The sequence below is a fragment of the Pimephales promelas genome, chromosome 13 (assembly GCF_988280905.1).
Source record: "Pimephales promelas chromosome 13, fPimPro1.hap1.1, whole genome shotgun sequence".
NCBI classification, from domain to species: Eukaryota; Metazoa; Chordata; class Actinopteri; order Cypriniformes; family Leuciscidae; genus Pimephales; species Pimephales promelas.
In genome coordinates, this window is record NC_142781.1 from 25,629,323 (window position 1) to 25,648,065 (window position 18,743).

At 39.0% G+C, this 18,743-nt stretch overlaps 1 protein-coding gene across 2 annotated transcripts; it reads right to left on the bottom strand.

The window, feature by feature from the left end:
- Window positions 1-11,099: 11,099 nt before the first annotated feature.
- Window positions 11,100-17,617, bottom strand: scyl3 (SCY1-like, kinase-like 3). 2 transcript variants are annotated; one of them, XM_039693095.2, is made up of 14 exons: window positions 17,379-17,617; window positions 16,710-16,903; window positions 16,271-16,456; window positions 16,043-16,156; window positions 15,615-15,671; window positions 14,829-14,931; window positions 14,258-14,369; window positions 13,902-13,979; window positions 13,676-13,815; window positions 13,407-13,594; window positions 13,101-13,272; window positions 12,688-12,849; window positions 11,788-12,533; window positions 11,100-11,688 (listed from the first exon to the last, which is right to left on the bottom strand). In XM_039693095.2, exons 2-14 carry the CDS (start codon window positions 16,872-16,874, stop codon window positions 11,632-11,634), a joined length of 2,280 nt encoding a protein of 759 aa, XP_039549029.2. In that variant the 5' UTR covers window positions 16,875-16,903; window positions 17,379-17,617; the 3' UTR covers window positions 11,100-11,631. The 2 variants fall into 2 exon arrangements, with proteins under 2 accessions (XP_039549029.2, XP_039549030.2); XM_039693096.2 differs by having other exon boundaries at window positions 17,127-17,617.
- Window positions 17,618-18,743: the final 1,126 nt, after the last annotated feature.

An 18,743-nucleotide genomic window follows, 5' to 3' on the forward strand; every position in this document is an offset into this window, starting at 1 on the left:
TTGTGTTATATGACAGCTCTGAGTGCGTCCGTCTCTGGCTTAGCGCCAGCCAGCGCGCGAGGGCAAGTTTGAATTTAGCAGTTGCTGACGTGAAGCACTGAACATTCTAATCACACCGGTGTGATCGTACGCTCCAGGGATCAGCCAAGAAGACTGATCACACTGGTACGTGCGAAAAAGGAGATGTGGGAAAAAGTGACGATTTTGTAAACACTTGCCTAGTTTAGGTCATCTTTTCGCGGACCACTAGAGGGCGATTGCGGACCACTAGTGGTCCGCGGACCACACTTTGAGAATTACTGGTCTAGATCATCCATTTTTGCACTCAGGTCAAAGTCTCATAGCCCTCTATCAGAATCCAGAGTTTTGAGAAGATTGGAGAAACTTAATTTTTCGCCCAAAAATGAAAAAAACGAAAGGGGTAACACTGTCGTTTTTTTTTCGGGTCGAAATTTTGAGTTTCGATATCTCAGCTCTGGAAGGGTCTAGAGCCTCCATTTTTGCACTCAGGTCAAAGTCTCGTGGCCCTCTATCAGAATCCAGAGTTTTGAGAAGATTGGGGATACTTAATTTTTTGCCCAAAAATGAAAAAAAACAAAAGGGGTAACACTGTCGTTTTTTTTTATGGTCGAAATTTTGAGTTTCGATATCTCAACTCTGGAAGGGTCTAGAGCCTCCATTTTTGCTCTCACGTCTAAGTCTCATGGCCCTCTATCAGAATCCAGAGTTTTGCGAAGATTGGAGAAACTTAATTTTTCGCCCAAAAATGAAAAAAAACGAAAGGGGTAACACTGTCGTTTTTTTTTCTGGTCGAAATTTTGAATTTCGATATCTCAACTCTGGAAGGGTCTAGAGCCTTCATTTTTGGACTCAGGTCAAAGTCTCAAGGCCCTCTATCAGAATCCGGAGTTTTGATAATATTGGAGAAACTTAATTTTTCGCCCAAAAATGAAAAAAAAAACGAAAGGGGTAACACTGTCGTTTTTTTTTCGGGTCGAAATTTTGAATTTTGATATCTCAGCTCTGGAAGGATCTAGATCATCCATTTTTGCACTCAGGTCAAAGTCTCACAGCCCTCTATCATAATCCAGAGTTTTGAGAAGATTGGAGAAACTTAATTTTTCGCCCAAAAATGAAAAAAAAAACGAAAGGGGTAACACTGTCGGGTTTTTTTTCGGGTCGAAATTTTGAATTTTGATATCTCAGCTCTGGAAGGGTCTAGAGCCTCCATTTTTGCACTCAGGTCAAAGTCTCACAGCCCTCTATCAGAATCCAGAGTTTTGAAAAGATTGGAGAAACTTAATTTTTCGCCCAAAAATGAAAAAAACGAAAGGGGTAACACTGTCGTTTTTTTTTTCGGGTCGAAATTTTGAAGTTTGATATCTCAGCTCGGGAAGGGTCTAGAGCCTCCATTTTTGCACTCAGGTCAAAGTCTCACAGCACTCTATCATAATCCAGAGTTTTGAGAAGATTGGAGAAACTTAATTTTTCGCCCAAAAATGAAAAAAACGAAAGGGGTAACACTGTCGTTTTTTTTTCGGGTCGAAATTTTGAAGTTTGATATCTCAGCTCTGGAAGGGTCTAGAGCCTCCATTTTTGCACTCAGGTCAAAGTCTCACAGCCCTCTATCAGAATCTAGAGTTTTGAGAAGATTGGAGAAACTTAATTTTTCGCCCAAAAATGAAAAAAAACGAAAGGGGTAACACTGTCGTTTTTTTTTTCGGGTCGAAATTTTGAAGTTTGATATCTCAGCTCTGGAAGGGTCTAGAGCCTCCATTTTTGCACTCAGGTCAAAGTCTCACAGCCCTCTATCAGAATCCAGAGTTTTGAAAAGATTGGAGAAACTTAATTTTTCGCCCAAAAATGAAAAAAACGAAAGGGGTAACACTGTCGTTTTTTTTTTCGGGTCGAAATTTTGAAGTTTGATATCTCAGCTCGGGAAGGGTCTAGAGCCTCCATTTTTGCACTCAGGTCAAAGTCTCACAGCACTCCATCATAATCCAGAGTTTTGAGAAGATTGGAGAAACTTAATTTTTCACCCAAAAATGAAAAAAACGAAAGGGGTAACACTGTCGTTTTTTTTTCGGGTCGAAATTTTGAAGTTTGATATCTCAGCTCTGGAAGGGTCTAGAGCCTCCATTTTTGCACTCAGGTCAAAGTCTCACAGCCCTCTATCAGAATCTAGAGTTTTGAGAAGATTGGAGAAACTTAATTTTTCGCCCAAAAATGAAAAAAAACGAAAGGGGTAACACTGTCGTTTTTTTTTTCGGGTCGAAATTTTGAGTTTCGATATCTCAGCTCTGGAAGGGTCTAGAGCCTCCATTTTTGCACTCAGGTCAAAGTCTCACAGCCCTCTATCAGAATCCAGAGTTTTGAGAAGATTGGAGAAACTTAATTTTTTGCCCAAAAATTAAAAAAAAAACGAAAGGGGTAACACTGTCGTTTTTTTTTGGGTCGAAATTTAGAATTTTGATATCTCAGCTCTGGAAGGGTCTAGATCATCCATTTTTGCACTCAGGTCAAAGTCTCACAGCCCTCTATCATAATCCAGCGTTTTGAGAAGATTGGAGAAACTTAATTTTTCGCCCAAAAATGAAAAAAACGAAAGGGGTAACACTGTCGTTTTTTTTTCGGGTCGAAATTTTGAAGTTTGATATCTCAGCTCGGGAAGGGTCTAGATCATCCATTTTTGCACTCAGGTCAAAGTCTCACAGCCCTCTATCATAATCCAGTGTTTTGAGAAAATTGGAGAAACTTAATTTTTCGCACAAAAATGAAAAAAACGAAAGGGGTAACACTGTCGTTTTTTTTTTTCGGGTCGAAATTTTGAGTTTCGATATCTCAGCTCTGGAAGGGTCTAGAGCCTCCATTTTTGCACTCAGGTCAAAGTCTCACAGCCCTCTATCATAATCCAGAGTTTTGAGAAGATTGGAGAAACTTAATTTTTCACCCAAAAATGAAAAAAACGAAAGGGGTAACACTGTCGTTTTTTTTTTCGGGTCGAAATTTTGAAGTTTGATATCTCAGCTCTGGAAGGGTCTAGATCATCCATTTTTGCACTCAGGTCAAAGTCTCACAGCCCTCTATCAGAATCTAGAGTTTTGAGAAGATTGGAGAAACTTAATTTTTCGCCCAAAAATGAAAAAAAACGAAAGGGGTAACACTGTCGTTTTTTTTTTCGGGTCGAAATTTTGAATTTTGATATCTCAGCTCTGGAAGGATCTAGATCATCAATTTTTGCACTCAGGTCAAAGTCTCACAGCCCTCTATCATAATCCAGAGTTTTGAGAAGATTGGAGAAACTTAATTTTTCGCCCAAAAATGAAAAAAACGAAAGGGGTAACACTGTCGTTTTTTTTTTCGGGTCGAAATTTTGAAGTTTGATATCTCAGCTCGGGAAGGGTCTAGATCATCCATTTTTGCACTCAGGTCAAAGTCTCACAGCCCTCTATCATAATCCAGTGTTTTGAGAAAATTGGAGAAACTTAATTTTTCGCACAAAAATGAAAAAAACGAAAGGGGTAACACTGTCGTTTTTTTTTCGGGTCGAAATTTTGAGTTTCGATATCTCAGCTCTGGAAGGGTCTAGAGCCTCCATTTTTGCACTCAGGTCAAAGTCTCATGGCCCTCTATCAGAATCCAGAGTTTTGCGAAGATTGGAGAAACTTAATTTTTTGCCCAAAAATGAAAAAAAACGAAAGGGGTAACACTGTCGTTTTTTTTTCTGGTCGAAATTTTGAATTTCGATATCTCAACTCTGGAAGGGTCTAGAGCCTTCATTTTTGGACTCAGGTCAAAGTCTCAAGGCCCTCTATCAGAATCCAGAGTTTTGATAATATTGGAGAAACTTAATTTTTCGCCCAAATTGAAAAAAAAAAAAAACGAAAGGGGTAACACTGTCGTTTTTTTTTCGGGTCGAAATTTTGAATTTTGATATCTCAGCTCTGGAAGGATCTAGATCATCCATTTTTGCACTCAGGTCAAAGTCTCACAGCCCTCTATCATAATCCAGAGTTTTGAGAATATTGGAGAAACTTAATTTTTCGCCCAAAAATGAAAAAAAACGAAAGGGGTAACACTGTCGTTTTTTTTTTCGGGTCGAAATTTTGAATTTTGATATCTCAGCTCTGGAAGGGTCTAGATCATCCATTTTTGCACTCAGGTCAAAGTCTCACAGCCCTCTATCAGAATCCAGAGTTTTGAAAAGATTGGAGAAACTTAATTTTTCGCCCAAAAATGAAAAAAACGAAAGGGGTAACACTGTCGTTTTTTTTTTTCGGGTCGAAATTTTGAAGTTTGATATCTCAGCTCGGGAAGGGTCTAGAGCCTCCATTTTTGCACTCAGGTCAAAGTCTCACAGCCCTCTATCATAATCCAGAGTTTTGAGAAGATTGGAGAAACTTAATTTTTCACCCAAAAATGAAAAAAACGAAAGGGGTAACACTGTCGTTTTTTTTTCGGGTCGAAATTTTGAAGTTTGATATCTCAGCTCTGGAAGGGTCTAGAGCCTCCATTTTTGCACTCAGGTCAAAGTCTCACAGCCCTCTATCAGAATCTAGAGTTTTGAGAAGATTGGAGAAACTTAATTTTTCGCCCAAAAATGAAAAAAAACGAAAGGGGTAACACTGTCGTTTTTTTTTTCGGGTCGAAATTTTGAAGTTTGATATCTCAGCTCTGGAAGGGTCTAGAGCCTCCATTTTTGCACTCAGGTCAAAGTCTCACAGCCCTCTATCAGAATCCAGAGTTTTGAAAAGATTGGAGAAACTTAATTTTTCGCCCAAAAATGAAAAAAACGAAAGGGGTAACACTGTCGTTTTTTTTTTCGGGTCGAAATTTTGAAGTTTGATATCTCAGCTCGGGAAGGGTCTAGAGCCTCCATTTTTGCACTCAGGTCAAAGTCTCACAGCACTCTATCATAATCCAGCGTTTTGAGAAGATTGGAGAAACTTAATTTTTCGCCCAAAAATGAAAAAAACGAAAGGGGTAACACTGTCGTTTTTTTTTTGGGGTCGAAATTTTGAATTTCGATATCTCAACTCTGGAAGGGTCTAGAGCCTTCATTTTTGGACTCAGGTCAAAGTCTCAAGGCCCTCTATCAGAATCCGGAGTTTTGATAATATTGGAGAAACTTAATTTTTCGCCCAAAAATGAAAAAAAAAAAACGAAAGGGGTAACACTGTCGTTTTTTTTTTTCGGGGTCGAAATTTTGAAGTTTGATATCTCAGCTCGGGAAGGATCTAGATCATCAATTTTTGCACTCAGGTCAAAGTCTCACAGCCCTCTATCATAATCCAGAGTTTTGAGAAGATTGGAGAAACTTAATTTTTCGCCCAAAAATGAAAAAAACGAAAGGGGTAACACTGTCGTTTTTTTTTTCGGGTCGAAATTTTGAAGTTTGATATCTCAGCTCGGGAAGGGTCTAGATCATCCATTTTTGCACTCAGGTCAAAGTCTCACAGCCCTCTATCATAATCCAGTGTTTTGAGAAAATTGGAGAAACTTAATTTTTCGCACAAAAATGAAAAAAACGAAAGGGGTAACACTGTCGTTTTTTTTTCTGGTCGAAATTTTGAATTTCGATATCTCAACTCTGGAATGGTCTAGACCCTCCATTTTTGCACTCAGGTCAAAGTCTCGTGGCCCTCTATCAGAATCCAGAGTTTTGAGAAGATTGGAGAAACTTAATTTTTCGCCCAAAAATGAAAAAAACGAAAGGGGTAACACTGTCGTTTTTTTTCGGGTCGAAATTTTGAGTTTCGATATCTCAGCTCTGGAAGGGTCTAGAGCCTCCATTTTTGCACTCAGGTAAAAGTCTCACAGCCCTCTATCATAATCCAGAGTTTTGAGAAGATTGGAGAAACTTAATTTTTCACCCAAAAATGAAAAAAACGAAAGGGGTAACACTGTCGTTTTTTTTTTCGGGTCGAAATTTTGAAGTTTGATATCTCAGCTCGGGAAGGGTCTAGATCATCCATTTTTGCACTCAGGTCAAAGTCTCACAGCCCTCTATCATAATCCAGTGTTTTGAGAAAATTGGAGAAACTTAATTTTTCGCACAAAAATGAAAAAAACGAAAGGGGTAACACTGTCGTTTTTTTTTCTGGTCGAAATTTTGAATTTCGATATCTCAACTCTGGAATGGTCTAGACCCTCCATTTTTGCACTCAGGTCAAAGTCTCATGGCCCTCTATCAGAATCCAGAGTTTTGAGAAGATTGGAGAAACTTAATTTTTCGCCCAAAAATGAAAAAAACGAAAGGGGTAACACTGTCGTTTTTTTTCGGGTCGAAATTTTGAGTTTCGATATCTCAGCTCTGGAAGGGTCTAGAGCCTCCATTTTTGCACTCAGGTAAAAGTCTCGTGGCCCTCTATCAGAATCCAGAGTTTTGAGAAGATTGGAGAAACTTAATTTTTTGCCCAAAAATGAAAAAAAAAAACGAAAGGGGTAACACTGTCGTTTTTTTTTTGGGTCGAAATTTAGAATTTTGATATCTCAGCTCTGGAAGGGTCTAGATCATCCATTTTTGCACTCAGGTCAAAGTCTCGTGGCCCTCTATCAGAATCCAGAGTTTTGAGAAGATTGGAGAAACTTAATTTTTCGCCCAAAAATGAAAAAAACGAAAGGGGTAACACTGTCGTTTTTTTTTTCGGGTCGAAATTTTGAAGTTTGATATCTCAGCTCTGGAAGGGTCTAGATCATCCATTTTTGCACTCAGGTCAAAGTCTCACAGCCCTCTATCATAATCCAGAGTTTTGAGAAGATTGGAGAAACTTAATGTTTCGCCCAAAAATGAAAAAAAACGAAAGGGGTAACACTGTCGGGTTTTTTTTCGGGTCGAAATTTTGAATTTTGATATCTCAGCTCTGGAAGGGTCTAGATCATCCATTTTTGCACTCAGGTCAAAGTCTCACAGCCCTCTATCAGAATCCAGAGTTTTGAGAAGATTGGAGAAACTTAATTTTTCGCCCAAAAATGAAAAAAACGAAAGGGGTAACACTGTCGTTTTTTTTTTCGGGTCGAAATTTTGAAGTTTGATATCTCAGCTCTGGAAGGGTCTAGATCATCCATTTTTGCACTCAGGTCAAAGTCTCACAGCCCTCTATCAGAATCCAGAGTTTTGAGAAGATTGGAGAAACTTAATTTTTCGCTTGAAAGAAAAAAAAAACGAAAGGGGTACCACTGTCGTTTTTTTTTTCGGGTCGAATTTTTGAGTTTCGATATCTCAGCTCTGGAAGGGTCTAGAGCCTCCATTTTTGCACTCAGGTTTAAGTCTCATGGCCTTCTATCAGAATCCAGAGCTTTGAGAAGATTGGAGAAACTTAATTTTTCTCCCGAAAAAAGAAAACGTAAGGGGTACCACTGTCGGGTTTTTTTCGGGTCGAATTTTTGAGTTTCGATATCTCAGCTCTGGAAGGGTCTAGAGCCTCCATTTTTGCACTCAGGTTTAAGTCTCATGGCCCTCTATCAGAATCCAGAGTTTTGAGAAGATTGGAGAAACTTAATTTTTCACCCAAAAATGAAAAAAACGAAAGGGGTAACACTGTCGGGTTTTTTTCGGGTCGAAATTTTGAATTTTGATATCTCAGCTCTGGAAGGGTCTAGATCATCCATTTTTGCACTCAGGTCAAAGTCTCACAGCCCTCTATCAGAATCCAGAATTTTGAGAAGATTGGAGAAACTTAATTTTTCGCCCAAAAATGAAAAAAACGAAAGGGGTAACACTGTCGGGTTTTTTTTCGGGTCGAAATTTTGAAGTTTGATATCTCAGCTCTGGAAGGGTCTAGATCATCCATTTTTGCACTCAGGTCAAAGTCTCACAGCCCTCTATCATAATCCAGAGTTTTGAGAAGATTGGAGAAACTTAATTTTTCGCCCAAAAATGAAAAAAAAAAACGAAAGGGGTAACACTGTCGTTTTTTTTTTTCAGGTCGAAATTTTGAGTTTCTATATCTCAGCTCTGGAAGGGTCTAGAGCCTCCATTTTTGCACTCAGGTCAAAGTCTCACTGCCCTCTATCATAATCCAGAGTTTTGAGAAGATTGGAGAAACGTAATTTTTCGCCCAAAAATGAAAAAAACGAAAGGGGTAACACTGTCGTTTTTTTTTCGGGTCGAAATTTTAAGTTTGATATCTCAGCTCTGGAAGGGTCTAGATCATCCATTTTTGCACTCAGGTCAAAGTCTCACAGCCTTCTATCATAATCCAGAGTTTTGAGAAGATTGGAGAAACTTAATTTTTCGCCCAAAAATGAAAAAAAACGAAAGGGGTAACACTGTCGTTTTTTTTTCAGGTCGAAATTTTGAGTTTCTATATCTCAGCTCTGGAAGGGTCTAGAGCCTCCATTTTTGCACTCAGGTCAAAGTCTCACTGCCCTCTATCATAATCCAGAGTTTTGAGAAGATTGGAGAAACTTAATTTTTCGCCCAAAAATGAAAAAAACGAAAGGGGTAACACTGTCGTTTTTTTTTCGGGTCGAAATTTTAAGTTTGATATCTCAGCTCTAGAAGGGTCTAGATCATCCATTTTTTTACTCAGGTCAAAGTCTCACAGCCCTCTATCATAATCCAGAGTTTTGAGAAGATTGGAGAAACTTAATTTTTCGCCCCAAAAATAAAAAAAAAAACGAAAGGGGTAACACTGTCGTTTTTTTTCGGGTCGAAATTTTGAGTTTCGATATCTCAGCTCTGGAAGGGTCTAGAGCCTCAATTTTTGCACTCAGGTCAAAGTCTCGTGGCCCTCTATCAGAATCCAGAGTTTTGAGAAGATTGGAGAAACTTAATTTTTCGCCCAAAACTGAAAAAAAACGAAAGGGGTAACACTGTCTTTTTTTTTCGGGTCGAAATTTTGAATTTCGATATCTCAGCTCTGGAAGGGTCTAGATCATCTATTTTTGCACTCAGGTCAAAGTCTCACAGCCCTATATCATAATCCAGAGTTTTGAGAAGATTGGAGAAACTTAATTTTTCGCCCCAAAAAAAAAAACCCGAAAGGGGTACCACTGTCGTTTTTTTTCCGGGCCGAATTGTTGAGTTTCGATATCTCAGCTCTGGAAGGGTCTAGAGCCTCCATCTGGAAGGGTCTACTCTAGAGCCTCCATATATACAAAATGTAAATATACCTTAGAAAATGTTGCTTGCTTCTGTGTTAGGAGTGAAGTGCTGCCATGCTTCTCTTCAATGTAGAGTATTTTTCATATATATATAATTACTACATGCAGAGCTTTACTGGCAATTGATTGGATAACAAACGTCCAATCTCATGGACTGCAGGCTTTAAACTACACTCACCGGCCACTTTATTAGGTACACCTGTCCAACTGCTCGTTAACACTTAATTTCTAAGCAGCCAATCACATGGCGGCAACTCAGTGCATTTAGGCATGTAGACATGGTCAAGACAATCTCCTGCAGTTCAAACCGAGCATCAGTATGGGGAAGAAAGGTGATTTGAGTGACTTTGAACGTGGCATGATTGTTGGTGCCAGAAGGGCTGGTCTGAGTATTTCAGAAACTGCTAATCTACTGGGATTTTCACGCACAACCATCTCTAGGGTTTACAGAGAATGGTCCGAAAAAGAAAAAACATCCAGTGAGCGGCAGTTCTGTGGGCGGAAATGCCTTGTTGATGCCAGAGGTCAGAGGAGAATGGCCAGACTGGTTCGAGCTGATACAAGGGCAACAGTGACTCAAATAACCACCCGTTACAACCAAGGTGGGCAGAAGAGCATCTCTGAACGCACAGTACGTCGAACTTTGAGGCAGATGGGCTACAGCAGCAGAAGACCACACCGGGTGCCACTCCTTTCAGCTAAGAACAGGAAACTGAGGCTACAATTTGCACAAGCTCATCGAAATTGGACAATAGAAGATTGGAAAAACGTTGCCTGGTCTGATGAGTCTCGATTTCTGCTGCGACATTCGGATGGTAGGGTCAGAATTTGGGGTCTACAACATGAAAGCATGGATCCATCCTGCCTTGCATCAACGGTTCAGGCTGGTGGTGGTGGTGTCATGGTGTGGGGAATATTTTCTTGGCACTCTTTGGGCCCCTTGGTACCAATTGAGCATCGTTGCAACGCCACAGCCTACCTGAGTATTGTTGCTGACTATGTCCATCCCTTTATGACCACAATGTACCCAACTTCTGATGGCTACTTTCAGCAGGATAATGCGCCATGTCATAAAGCTGGAATCATCTCAGACTGGTTTCTTGAACATGACAATGAGTTCGCTGTACTCAAATGGCCTCCACAGTCACCATATACTCAATCCAATAGAGCATCTTTGGGATGTGGTGGAACGGGAGATTCGCATCATGGATGTGCAGCCGACAAATCTGCGGCAACTGTGTGATGCCATCATGTCAATATGGACCAAACTCCCTGAGGAATGCTTCCAGCACCTTGTTGAATCTATGCCACGAAGAGTTGAGGCAGTTCTGAAGGCAAAAGGGGGTCCAACCCGTTACTAGCATGGGGTACCTAATAAAGTGGCCGGTGAGTGTAGGTGAAATGCTCCAGAAGTTAAAAAAGGGGGCTGACATGTGATGTCCATTGTAATGGACACAGGGTCTGAATGGGTTAAATGAGTTTTGAGTCATTATGAGGTCATTAAAAATAATAAAAGGAAACATGGATGAATAATTTATAGTAAGATCTATAATATGCATTTACAAAATAGATGACTTTAAAGATATGGGAAATAAATAAAGATGATTAATTGCAATTCAGAATTTAAAAATTAAATTGACATCATGGCTGCCAGTTAAATTATGAATTGTAAATCATTCTAAATGCAAGTTCAGTCTGCACAGAAACCAACAATCACCAGATTAAATCAGTTTGTTGAGACCATAAAAATCATACCATACTGCCCAGACATTCCATAACCCGACACAAACAGATTGAACATGTTAAGTAACTGAAAACAAATGTCAACCAACGAGCTAACACTCCGATCTGAAATCCAACAAACATGTCTGCTGGCTTTGGTTGGTGTCTGTCGCTGTAGTGTCAACTTTAAGTCGGCGGCATATTTTTTACATTTTTTATTTCATAGTCAACATAAACAAATCTGTAAAAAGGAATCAAAGGAGGTCAAATACCATAAAACCATTTTATTTAATCAGCAGCTGATAATACAAATAAATAATGTCAGGCTCTCACCCAAATCTAGTGAACAAGTTAGAGTATGTATTTTTTTTTGTCAAGTTGAGGCTGTCTGTCCTCTAAGGCTCATCGAACATAAAAAAGCTGTATGGCACAAATCAAACCAACATTAGAAGTAGATGCATTTTCAAGTTATGTTCCTCTTTTCTGTGCAACATAACTGAAGGATTCCTAATCGAATTTGGCATATTTCGGTCCGTCATGCTATCTTGAAAAAACTACATGGGATAGAACCTTTTTCCGTAGCCAAACAATTTCTATGTTGAACGTAGAATGATTAGCATATTGGACTGGGTGGGGGAATCTGAACATACAAACTAATCTCATAAATTATTGTTCTGAATTACTACATTTTAATGTCAAATTGTGGTCTATGTTGGTCTTTAGTGACAATGTCATGATGGAATATGTAACTGTTTTTGTGTGGAAATCTCTTATATGGCTTTGTGTAAAGGACCAAGCTGATCACCATGCGCTCTCATCTTCCCAGTTGAGGTCATCACCCCATCCTTCCGCCTCTGTCTGTGGAAACAAAAAAAAAGTTCAGCGCACGCTTCAACGTTATTCATCATCATACTGTAGTTATAAAAATAAATGCTTGGGTCACACAGCTGAACTTACTTCGGTCAAGTCAGCTGCAGCAAACTTGGCAGTGAGGCTTAGTCTATCTATCGATGGGTCTGATGTTGTGTGTCCCGTGATGGGTTCGCTAGCCGAGCTCTCCACAGGGAGCAGAAAAGATGAGGAAGACGGCTTTATATCTGGGACCATGTCAGCAAAAAAGTCTAGTTCTGGATCCTTCTCTGGCTTCTTCTTCACCGCAATTGTGAACTCCTCCCCGAGACTTCCAGCTTTAGGGCTTTTGATTGTGCTTTTTGGCTTGGGCTCCATTGCCAAGCTTGTTTTGCAGGTTTTGAAAGTTTCAGTTCCCTGGTCCCAGCTGGTGTCCCATGATGAGGTATGGTTATGTTCTGGCACACTTTTAACACTAGGGTTCAGTTTGAGTGCTTTTGATTGCCTCGGAGGAGATGACGCACTACTTTTTGTTGATGTCTTCGCTACAAAGACTGGTAAAGCAGTGGAAGGTGATTGTCCAGAGCTCACTTCCGAGTCCTCGAAATCATCCCAGGGTTCCTTGCTCTCATCCTCACTGTCAGCTGGCATAGCAGAGTTGCTCTGATCTGGTATGTCTGGCGACCGAATGCTGATCTGGACTGACTGGCTCTTGTCTTTCTCTGCCTCCTCTGTGTCACTCCAGTTAGGCCAGTCTTCGTCGGATCTCACCGCTCCGTTACTTTTCATGCTGTCCACAGCCTGTGTGTCAATTTTGTACCCGTTCAAAGGGAATGACATCTCGCTGCTCAATGCTGGAGAGACCAATTGTTTTCAGAAGGGTTGCACATTCAAACAAGTAGTGACAAATACATTTAATTCAAGATAAATTTAGCTTTTCTTTTTAAATATCGAAATCATTGCTTGAGAATAAGCAGTTCAGAACTGTAAGTGTGAGTTGTGGCATACCTGCTCTCTCTGCAATGGTGCGCTCGGTAGTGTTTTTTTCAGTTGATTGGAAGGAGTACAGATTTTCTGATATAACCTTTTTGTCCTCTGGGAACACATTCAGAACTTTTGGTGGTTGTGAGATATAGGGATGCAATGGCCCAACAATATGCACAGGCGATGCTGCAGAGGAAAAAATTAGATGAGTGTATGTTTTTTTTTTTTTTTTTTGTCTTTATGCATTCAGCCCCTCTTTCAGGGAAAGAAACACAGATAATTTTGCAGAGATGCAGCAGCGTCCTCCAGTGGCCTGAAAATAATGTTAGTACCATCAAAAGTGTTTCATACCTCAGCATCTGAATTTGATTTATAAATAAATTTGGCATTAAGAAGACTGTTACTGATAAATGAGAATCCAGCTACAGGATACTTACTCTCTGGTGTGACCTCTGTGGACTTTGGGAAGTTTGGCGTTGTCCGTTTAAAAACTTTTGTCCTCTGCCCACCAACAACCACTTGGGCACCCAGCAACGGGACAAGCACAGCCAAGCTCTGTAGCGTCAGAGCGACGAGTGAGTCATTTGTATCCCTCATTCCCAGCAAAACCTGTATGATAAAGTGTGAGAAATAACTGAAACAATCAAAGCATAAATATCAACTTTAAAACTTTATGAATGTTCTCTAAAAAAGTATGCAGTAGTACTAAGCTGTTGATACAAGCACAAACATTCTCAAAGTACCTGAGGAAGAATCTGTTTTTTGAGTTCTTCATGAGGAAAGAACTCTGCATAGATATGGATGTGGGAGAGAAGCACAATCCTGACGTGTTCCTCATTCATCCTATAGAGCTTGAGGAGCTGAGGAACCACGTATCTCCGATACAAAGACAAAGACAGAAGACACTCCTCTCCAGCACTCACACTCGAGCCTGTACATCAGAAAACATCAACACTGAGACTAATGAAGAGTACAAGTAAGCATCTCCTAAAAGTTTACTGGCTGGTTTTACCTTGCTTAGGCCGTAGGAGGTGAGGAAGAAAACTTTTTACAGCCATGGGCTCAGCAAACACTAAAGAATTGAGCAGTTTAGGAGCTAGACGTGTAGCAATTAACATCTCTGGGAGGTTATGAACTCGGTCCAAGAGAAACCTTCAGAAAAACACAGTTATTTATTTTAACATCATGTCATCCTTCTAAAAAAAAAAAAAAATCATGCGTTTGAGAGGAAAGCTTACTTGAAGAATTCATTCTTCTCCTCCTCATTTTTCAGAGTCAAACTCTTCAGAAAGTTCATGATATCCAAGAAGTCATTTCTATAAGAGATAGGTTATGTATTTAAATAATTTAATCACCTTATTAATCATTCTATTTCAATTTGGGTAAATTCACTTTTTATAGCCAAACTGAATTACATTTGTCAGATCAAAAATACTGCAAAAACAGTCAAATAGTGAAATGACTACAATTTAAAGTGTAATATATTCATGTTATGGCAAAGCTGAATTTTCAGATAAAATTTAAGTTGACTTTCAAAAGACACTTTACCACGAAAAGACTATTAATTTAAATAGAGTAGTTTTCAAAAGCGAACCTGAAGAAAGTGTGAGTCAGCAAAATGCTGAGTGGTGGGCGAGACATGGGGTCAGGGGTCAATAGGCTGGCCTGCAGCGTGTTCTTTAGACTCTCCAACAAATCATCTGAGACTGAGACAGAAAGTTTGGGTGGAGGACCAAATGGAGGTTACAAAGATGGGGAGCAGACATGGAAAAATAAATAAAAATACGCAAGAAAGAGGGAATGGAAAAACTATTTAGTGAGTGAGAGACTCACTAAAAGAAAAAAGATATCACAGACAGCCACACATATGTTTTCAATGAGCCTCTGCCCCAAAAATCAGCATAGAAGCCAAAATGTTGCATCACTATTACATTGCTCATGTGGATCATTTTGTTCTTTGAACATGAAAACATTATAACCCGCTCTGAATGGAAAACCTGTCTTTAAACAGCCTCTGATTTGTTTTGATCGCAGTTGTCAGTCCATTAACAAATATATGCCTCAATGTCTGAGCAGTAAGGGCTTAGCAACTGCCACAACAGGATGAATCCTAGACACACCGAGCTTGCTTTACATGCGACTGTTGAATTAAGAGCGTTACTAACCGTGTCCCGTCAGGAGTGGAAGAAAAGCCTCCACCATCACCCCGAATGAAAAAGCATCTCGGGAGTGGGCATGCTTGTCGGGAAGAACTTTGAATCCTTCAAGCTAAAAAAAAAAAAGACACATTATTATATTACTTAGTCAGAATGATCAGGGCTGTCATTGTCAGCCTGTAATTTGTCCCAGGCCTTGTGAATTCCAGCAACAAATATGATTATGATGAAAGATTTGGGGTTGGTAAAACATGTCTTCTCTGCTTAACAAGGATAGATTTATTTGATTAAAAGTACAGTAAAAAATGTGGTGGAATGGGAGCTACGTGCCCTGGATGTGCATCCCACAAATCTCCACCAACTGCAAGATGCTATCCTATCAATGTGGGCCAACATTTCTAAAGAATGCTTTCAGCACCTTGTTGAATCAATGCCACATATAATTAAGGTAGTTCTGAAGGCGAAAGGGGGTCAAACACAGTATTAGTATGGTGTTCCTAATAATCCTTTATGTGAGTGCATTTTAAAATGTAAATAATTCCTGTTATGGCAAAGCTAAATCAGCAGCCAGTCTTCAGTGTCACATGATCCTTTTAGAAATTATTCTAATTTACTGAATTGGATTTTCTTATTATTATCAATGTTGAATACAGTTGTGATACATTGTATTTGTACAAGTGCATCGTTGCACGTTCAAAAGAACAGCATTTATTTGAAATAGAAATATTTTTGTAATATTACATAACATTTTACTGACCCCAAACTTTTGAATAGTGGTTCATATATGGAACCTACCATTTCCTCGGGAGGAATGGCACCATTTTCCCTTACATTCTGGATACTTCTGAGAAACTGGAAGTCACACATACTAAGGGTTAGAGTAATCAACTTTATAATATCTATCATATAAATCTATATAATATTATAACTATATATATATATATATATATATATTTGTATTAAAAATATTAACTTATTTTTTTTAAAACCTCTTGGGAATTTCTTTCATAATGTTCAAACAGAGATCACTAACAAATCTAAGCAAAATAACATGCATTTTTAATTTAACAAATTCTTTTCGTTTGAATGAATGATTCAATGACTCACTCATAAATACTTATTTTTGGATTATTATGGTGGTTGTTGTTTACCATGAGAGGTCCAAAAGTTACATAGTGTACCTTTAAAGTATGTGCAAGGCACAAATTAGTAACGGATGTCACCTCTGGTGTTGCCTCTGAAAACTTGCAGACGGTTTCCATCCCCCCAAGCTTCCAATGGCCATCTTCACTGACAAACACTGAGGATATGCACACATTGTTGTGACTTGATTTGCCCTAAGAAACAAAAAGGAAAGATTTAGCTAGAACAATGAGAGTATATTATGTCATTGTTTAACTAAACGTCTGAATAAAAAAAAAGCATTAATTAAATGTAAAATGGACTCCTACCCTGTCATGTAGAAAAACTAGCGCTTGCAGTAAGTCGTAGAGGCCTGCACAGATCTCCTCCGGAGTAAGATTGTCAAGCAGCCGTTTTAATGGTTCAACTGGCTCTGTCACTAAATGTATACCGTGACCCTGCACTGAGCATGACAGGAAGCGAAGAAGACATGGATGCCTTAATGTCATCAAGTGCTGCAAAGGAAGATGTATTATCTCAGGTTAATTCATTTCAATGTACATGACATGTCCGGAACTGAAATAGCTGATTGATCTAGAGGTAGGCTGTGTATCTCAATCAATTTGTATTTCATAGTTTTGATGACTTTACTATTATTCCACGATGTGGAAAATACTAATATTAAAGTGTTTGTGAGCAGATGTAGCCAAACTTTTGACAGATAATGCATGTTATTGATGAGGTTACATATTAGCTGTTTACTTGTACCTTGGCAGCTTTATTGACTTTATCTTCATTGTCTTGCTTATGCACAAAGACGGAGGCATGCTTGCCATCCTGGAGCAGGGCGGAGTACATGGTAAGACCAGACGGCAATGTCATCAGTGGCTCTTCCAGCACACAGCTTGGCAGGGCACTGCTCTCAGCACCCATCCTTATACTGAGAGGGTCTGCCTATCTCACTGTCAGGGAAAAAAAACATAATGAATACATCTACTACGAAAGACAAAATTCGTATTCGTTATTCGTATCATTCGTATATATGCTGAAGACAATGTCCTAATGAAATACCGCTGACTATTGAAACAGACTAACGTTACAGTAGTGACTGACGTGCAATAAAGAGTATGCAACATTTCAAAAAGTAGCAGAATGTTCGTTACAATCCTTATTCAAAGCTCTTACCTGTCTTTCAAGGACAATCTGGAAATAACACAAAGTGATCACAGTAATGATTGGCAAACGGCAAGTTTTACGAATAGCAATGTCAGGAATTCATTACAGATCATTTTTACTGCATCAACACTGACAGAATCACACTGGACAAGCTCTTAACGTCACATATTAGATTCGGTTCGCAGTTTAATTGTCACTCGGTATTCAGAAGTGTTAACGATCTATACCCTATACATGACAGCTGTGCCGCGAGTAGACTACCTGTATGGCGGTGTCACCTCACAGAAAGCGAATTGCCTAGGAAAACCAGTTTTCCTTTCCAGTATGCACCATTATTGTAAAAAATCTCTCAGCGTTTGCTTTCCATTAACCTCGAACAAATCTTTGCACAGCGGACAAACACTTTAAATTCATTTTATCCACAACAAATCGCTTGATTTAACAGACTGCATCGATTTTGGCACGATGCACAACTTCCTGTTCGCAAACAGTAAACACCGGCTCTTCCTGTTATAGATTTGGACGAAACCATCTTGCTGTACAGGGGTTACTGTCTCAGCAACCAAAGGGGAATGGATTTTTTTAAAGATAGCTTTTTTATCTCAGCATTTTCCGGAATATGACTAACATATAATTTTGTTTTTGCTTCAAAAGCTTGGATATGAAGGTGTTTTCAAATGCACTATATATATTTAGTCAATTCGTATCCACCGAAATAAACTCAATGGTTTACCCGTAGGTGGTGTGAGATAACGCAGGTTGACGGTCCAAACTGGACAATATTTACTTAAAGCCCCCCTGTAGTCCATAATTGTATCCCTTAAAACCCATCTTTGATCGGCAAAATTACATATTTAAACTTTTTCTAGCTTGAATGTTCTACATCGCGATCCTTTGAATATGCAAATTAGCCCACCTCCACGTTACACTTACTCAGATGTCCACTCGTTGTCACCACACACGTTGACATGATTGGTTACATTGTAGTTTGTGACGCCAGAAACAACAGCGTGTTTTTTTTTTTTCTGTCTTTGGTTCACTGGAGTTTTAAGGCCCACTGAAGTGCCCTAATGTAACATTTTCCCTTTAAATGCTTTGTTCAGTTTAAGAACAATTTATACAAATTTATATTATTTATTTTAAATAATTAAAAGAGCAGTTTCATGTTTGGCCATATTGTTCAACTGGTCGAGGTTGATATGGGATTTAGAAAGTGTTAGTAATAATGCAATAGTAGAGAGAAAGTAATTAATTAACTTTAACACAGTTGAAGATGTAATTATAGTACTCTATTAATTACCTTTTTATATAGTAATTTACTCCACACTGGTCCCTAATAAAATGAAAAAAAAAAGGATTTTAAAATGTTGTTATTTTTTATGTTGTTATTTTTAATTAATAATGTAATTATTAAGTGCTTGTGGGGGAGCCAAAGAAAAAATTGTGCGCGCGAGACGACGAGATTGAGCCCAGAAAACGACACGGACAGAAATGGCCTTAAAATATTTATAACGAATCTTTTGGCTAAAGTTTTTTTTGTCATCAACTGAACTTGTGAAATTTGAATAGCCTGTGATGTCACCCGGGCAGAGAACTTGGTAAATGTTTTTTTTTTCGGAGAGGCGC

Excerpts from the sequence above, each read along its gene's own strand:
- scyl3 (XM_039693095.2), bottom strand. The coding sequence starts at position 16,874 with ATGGGTGCTGAGAGCAGTGCCCTGCCAAGCTGTGTGCTGGAAGAGCCA. Across the intron at positions 14,932-15,614 it reads CCATTCCTCCCGAGGAAATG|CTTGAAGGATTCAAAGTTCT; the intron begins GTAGGTTCCATA and ends TTTTTTTTTTAG. Across the intron at positions 13,595-13,675 it reads CCTCCTACGGCCTAAGCAAG|GCTCGAGTGTGAGTGCTGGA; the intron begins GTAAAACCAGCC and ends TCTGATGTACAG.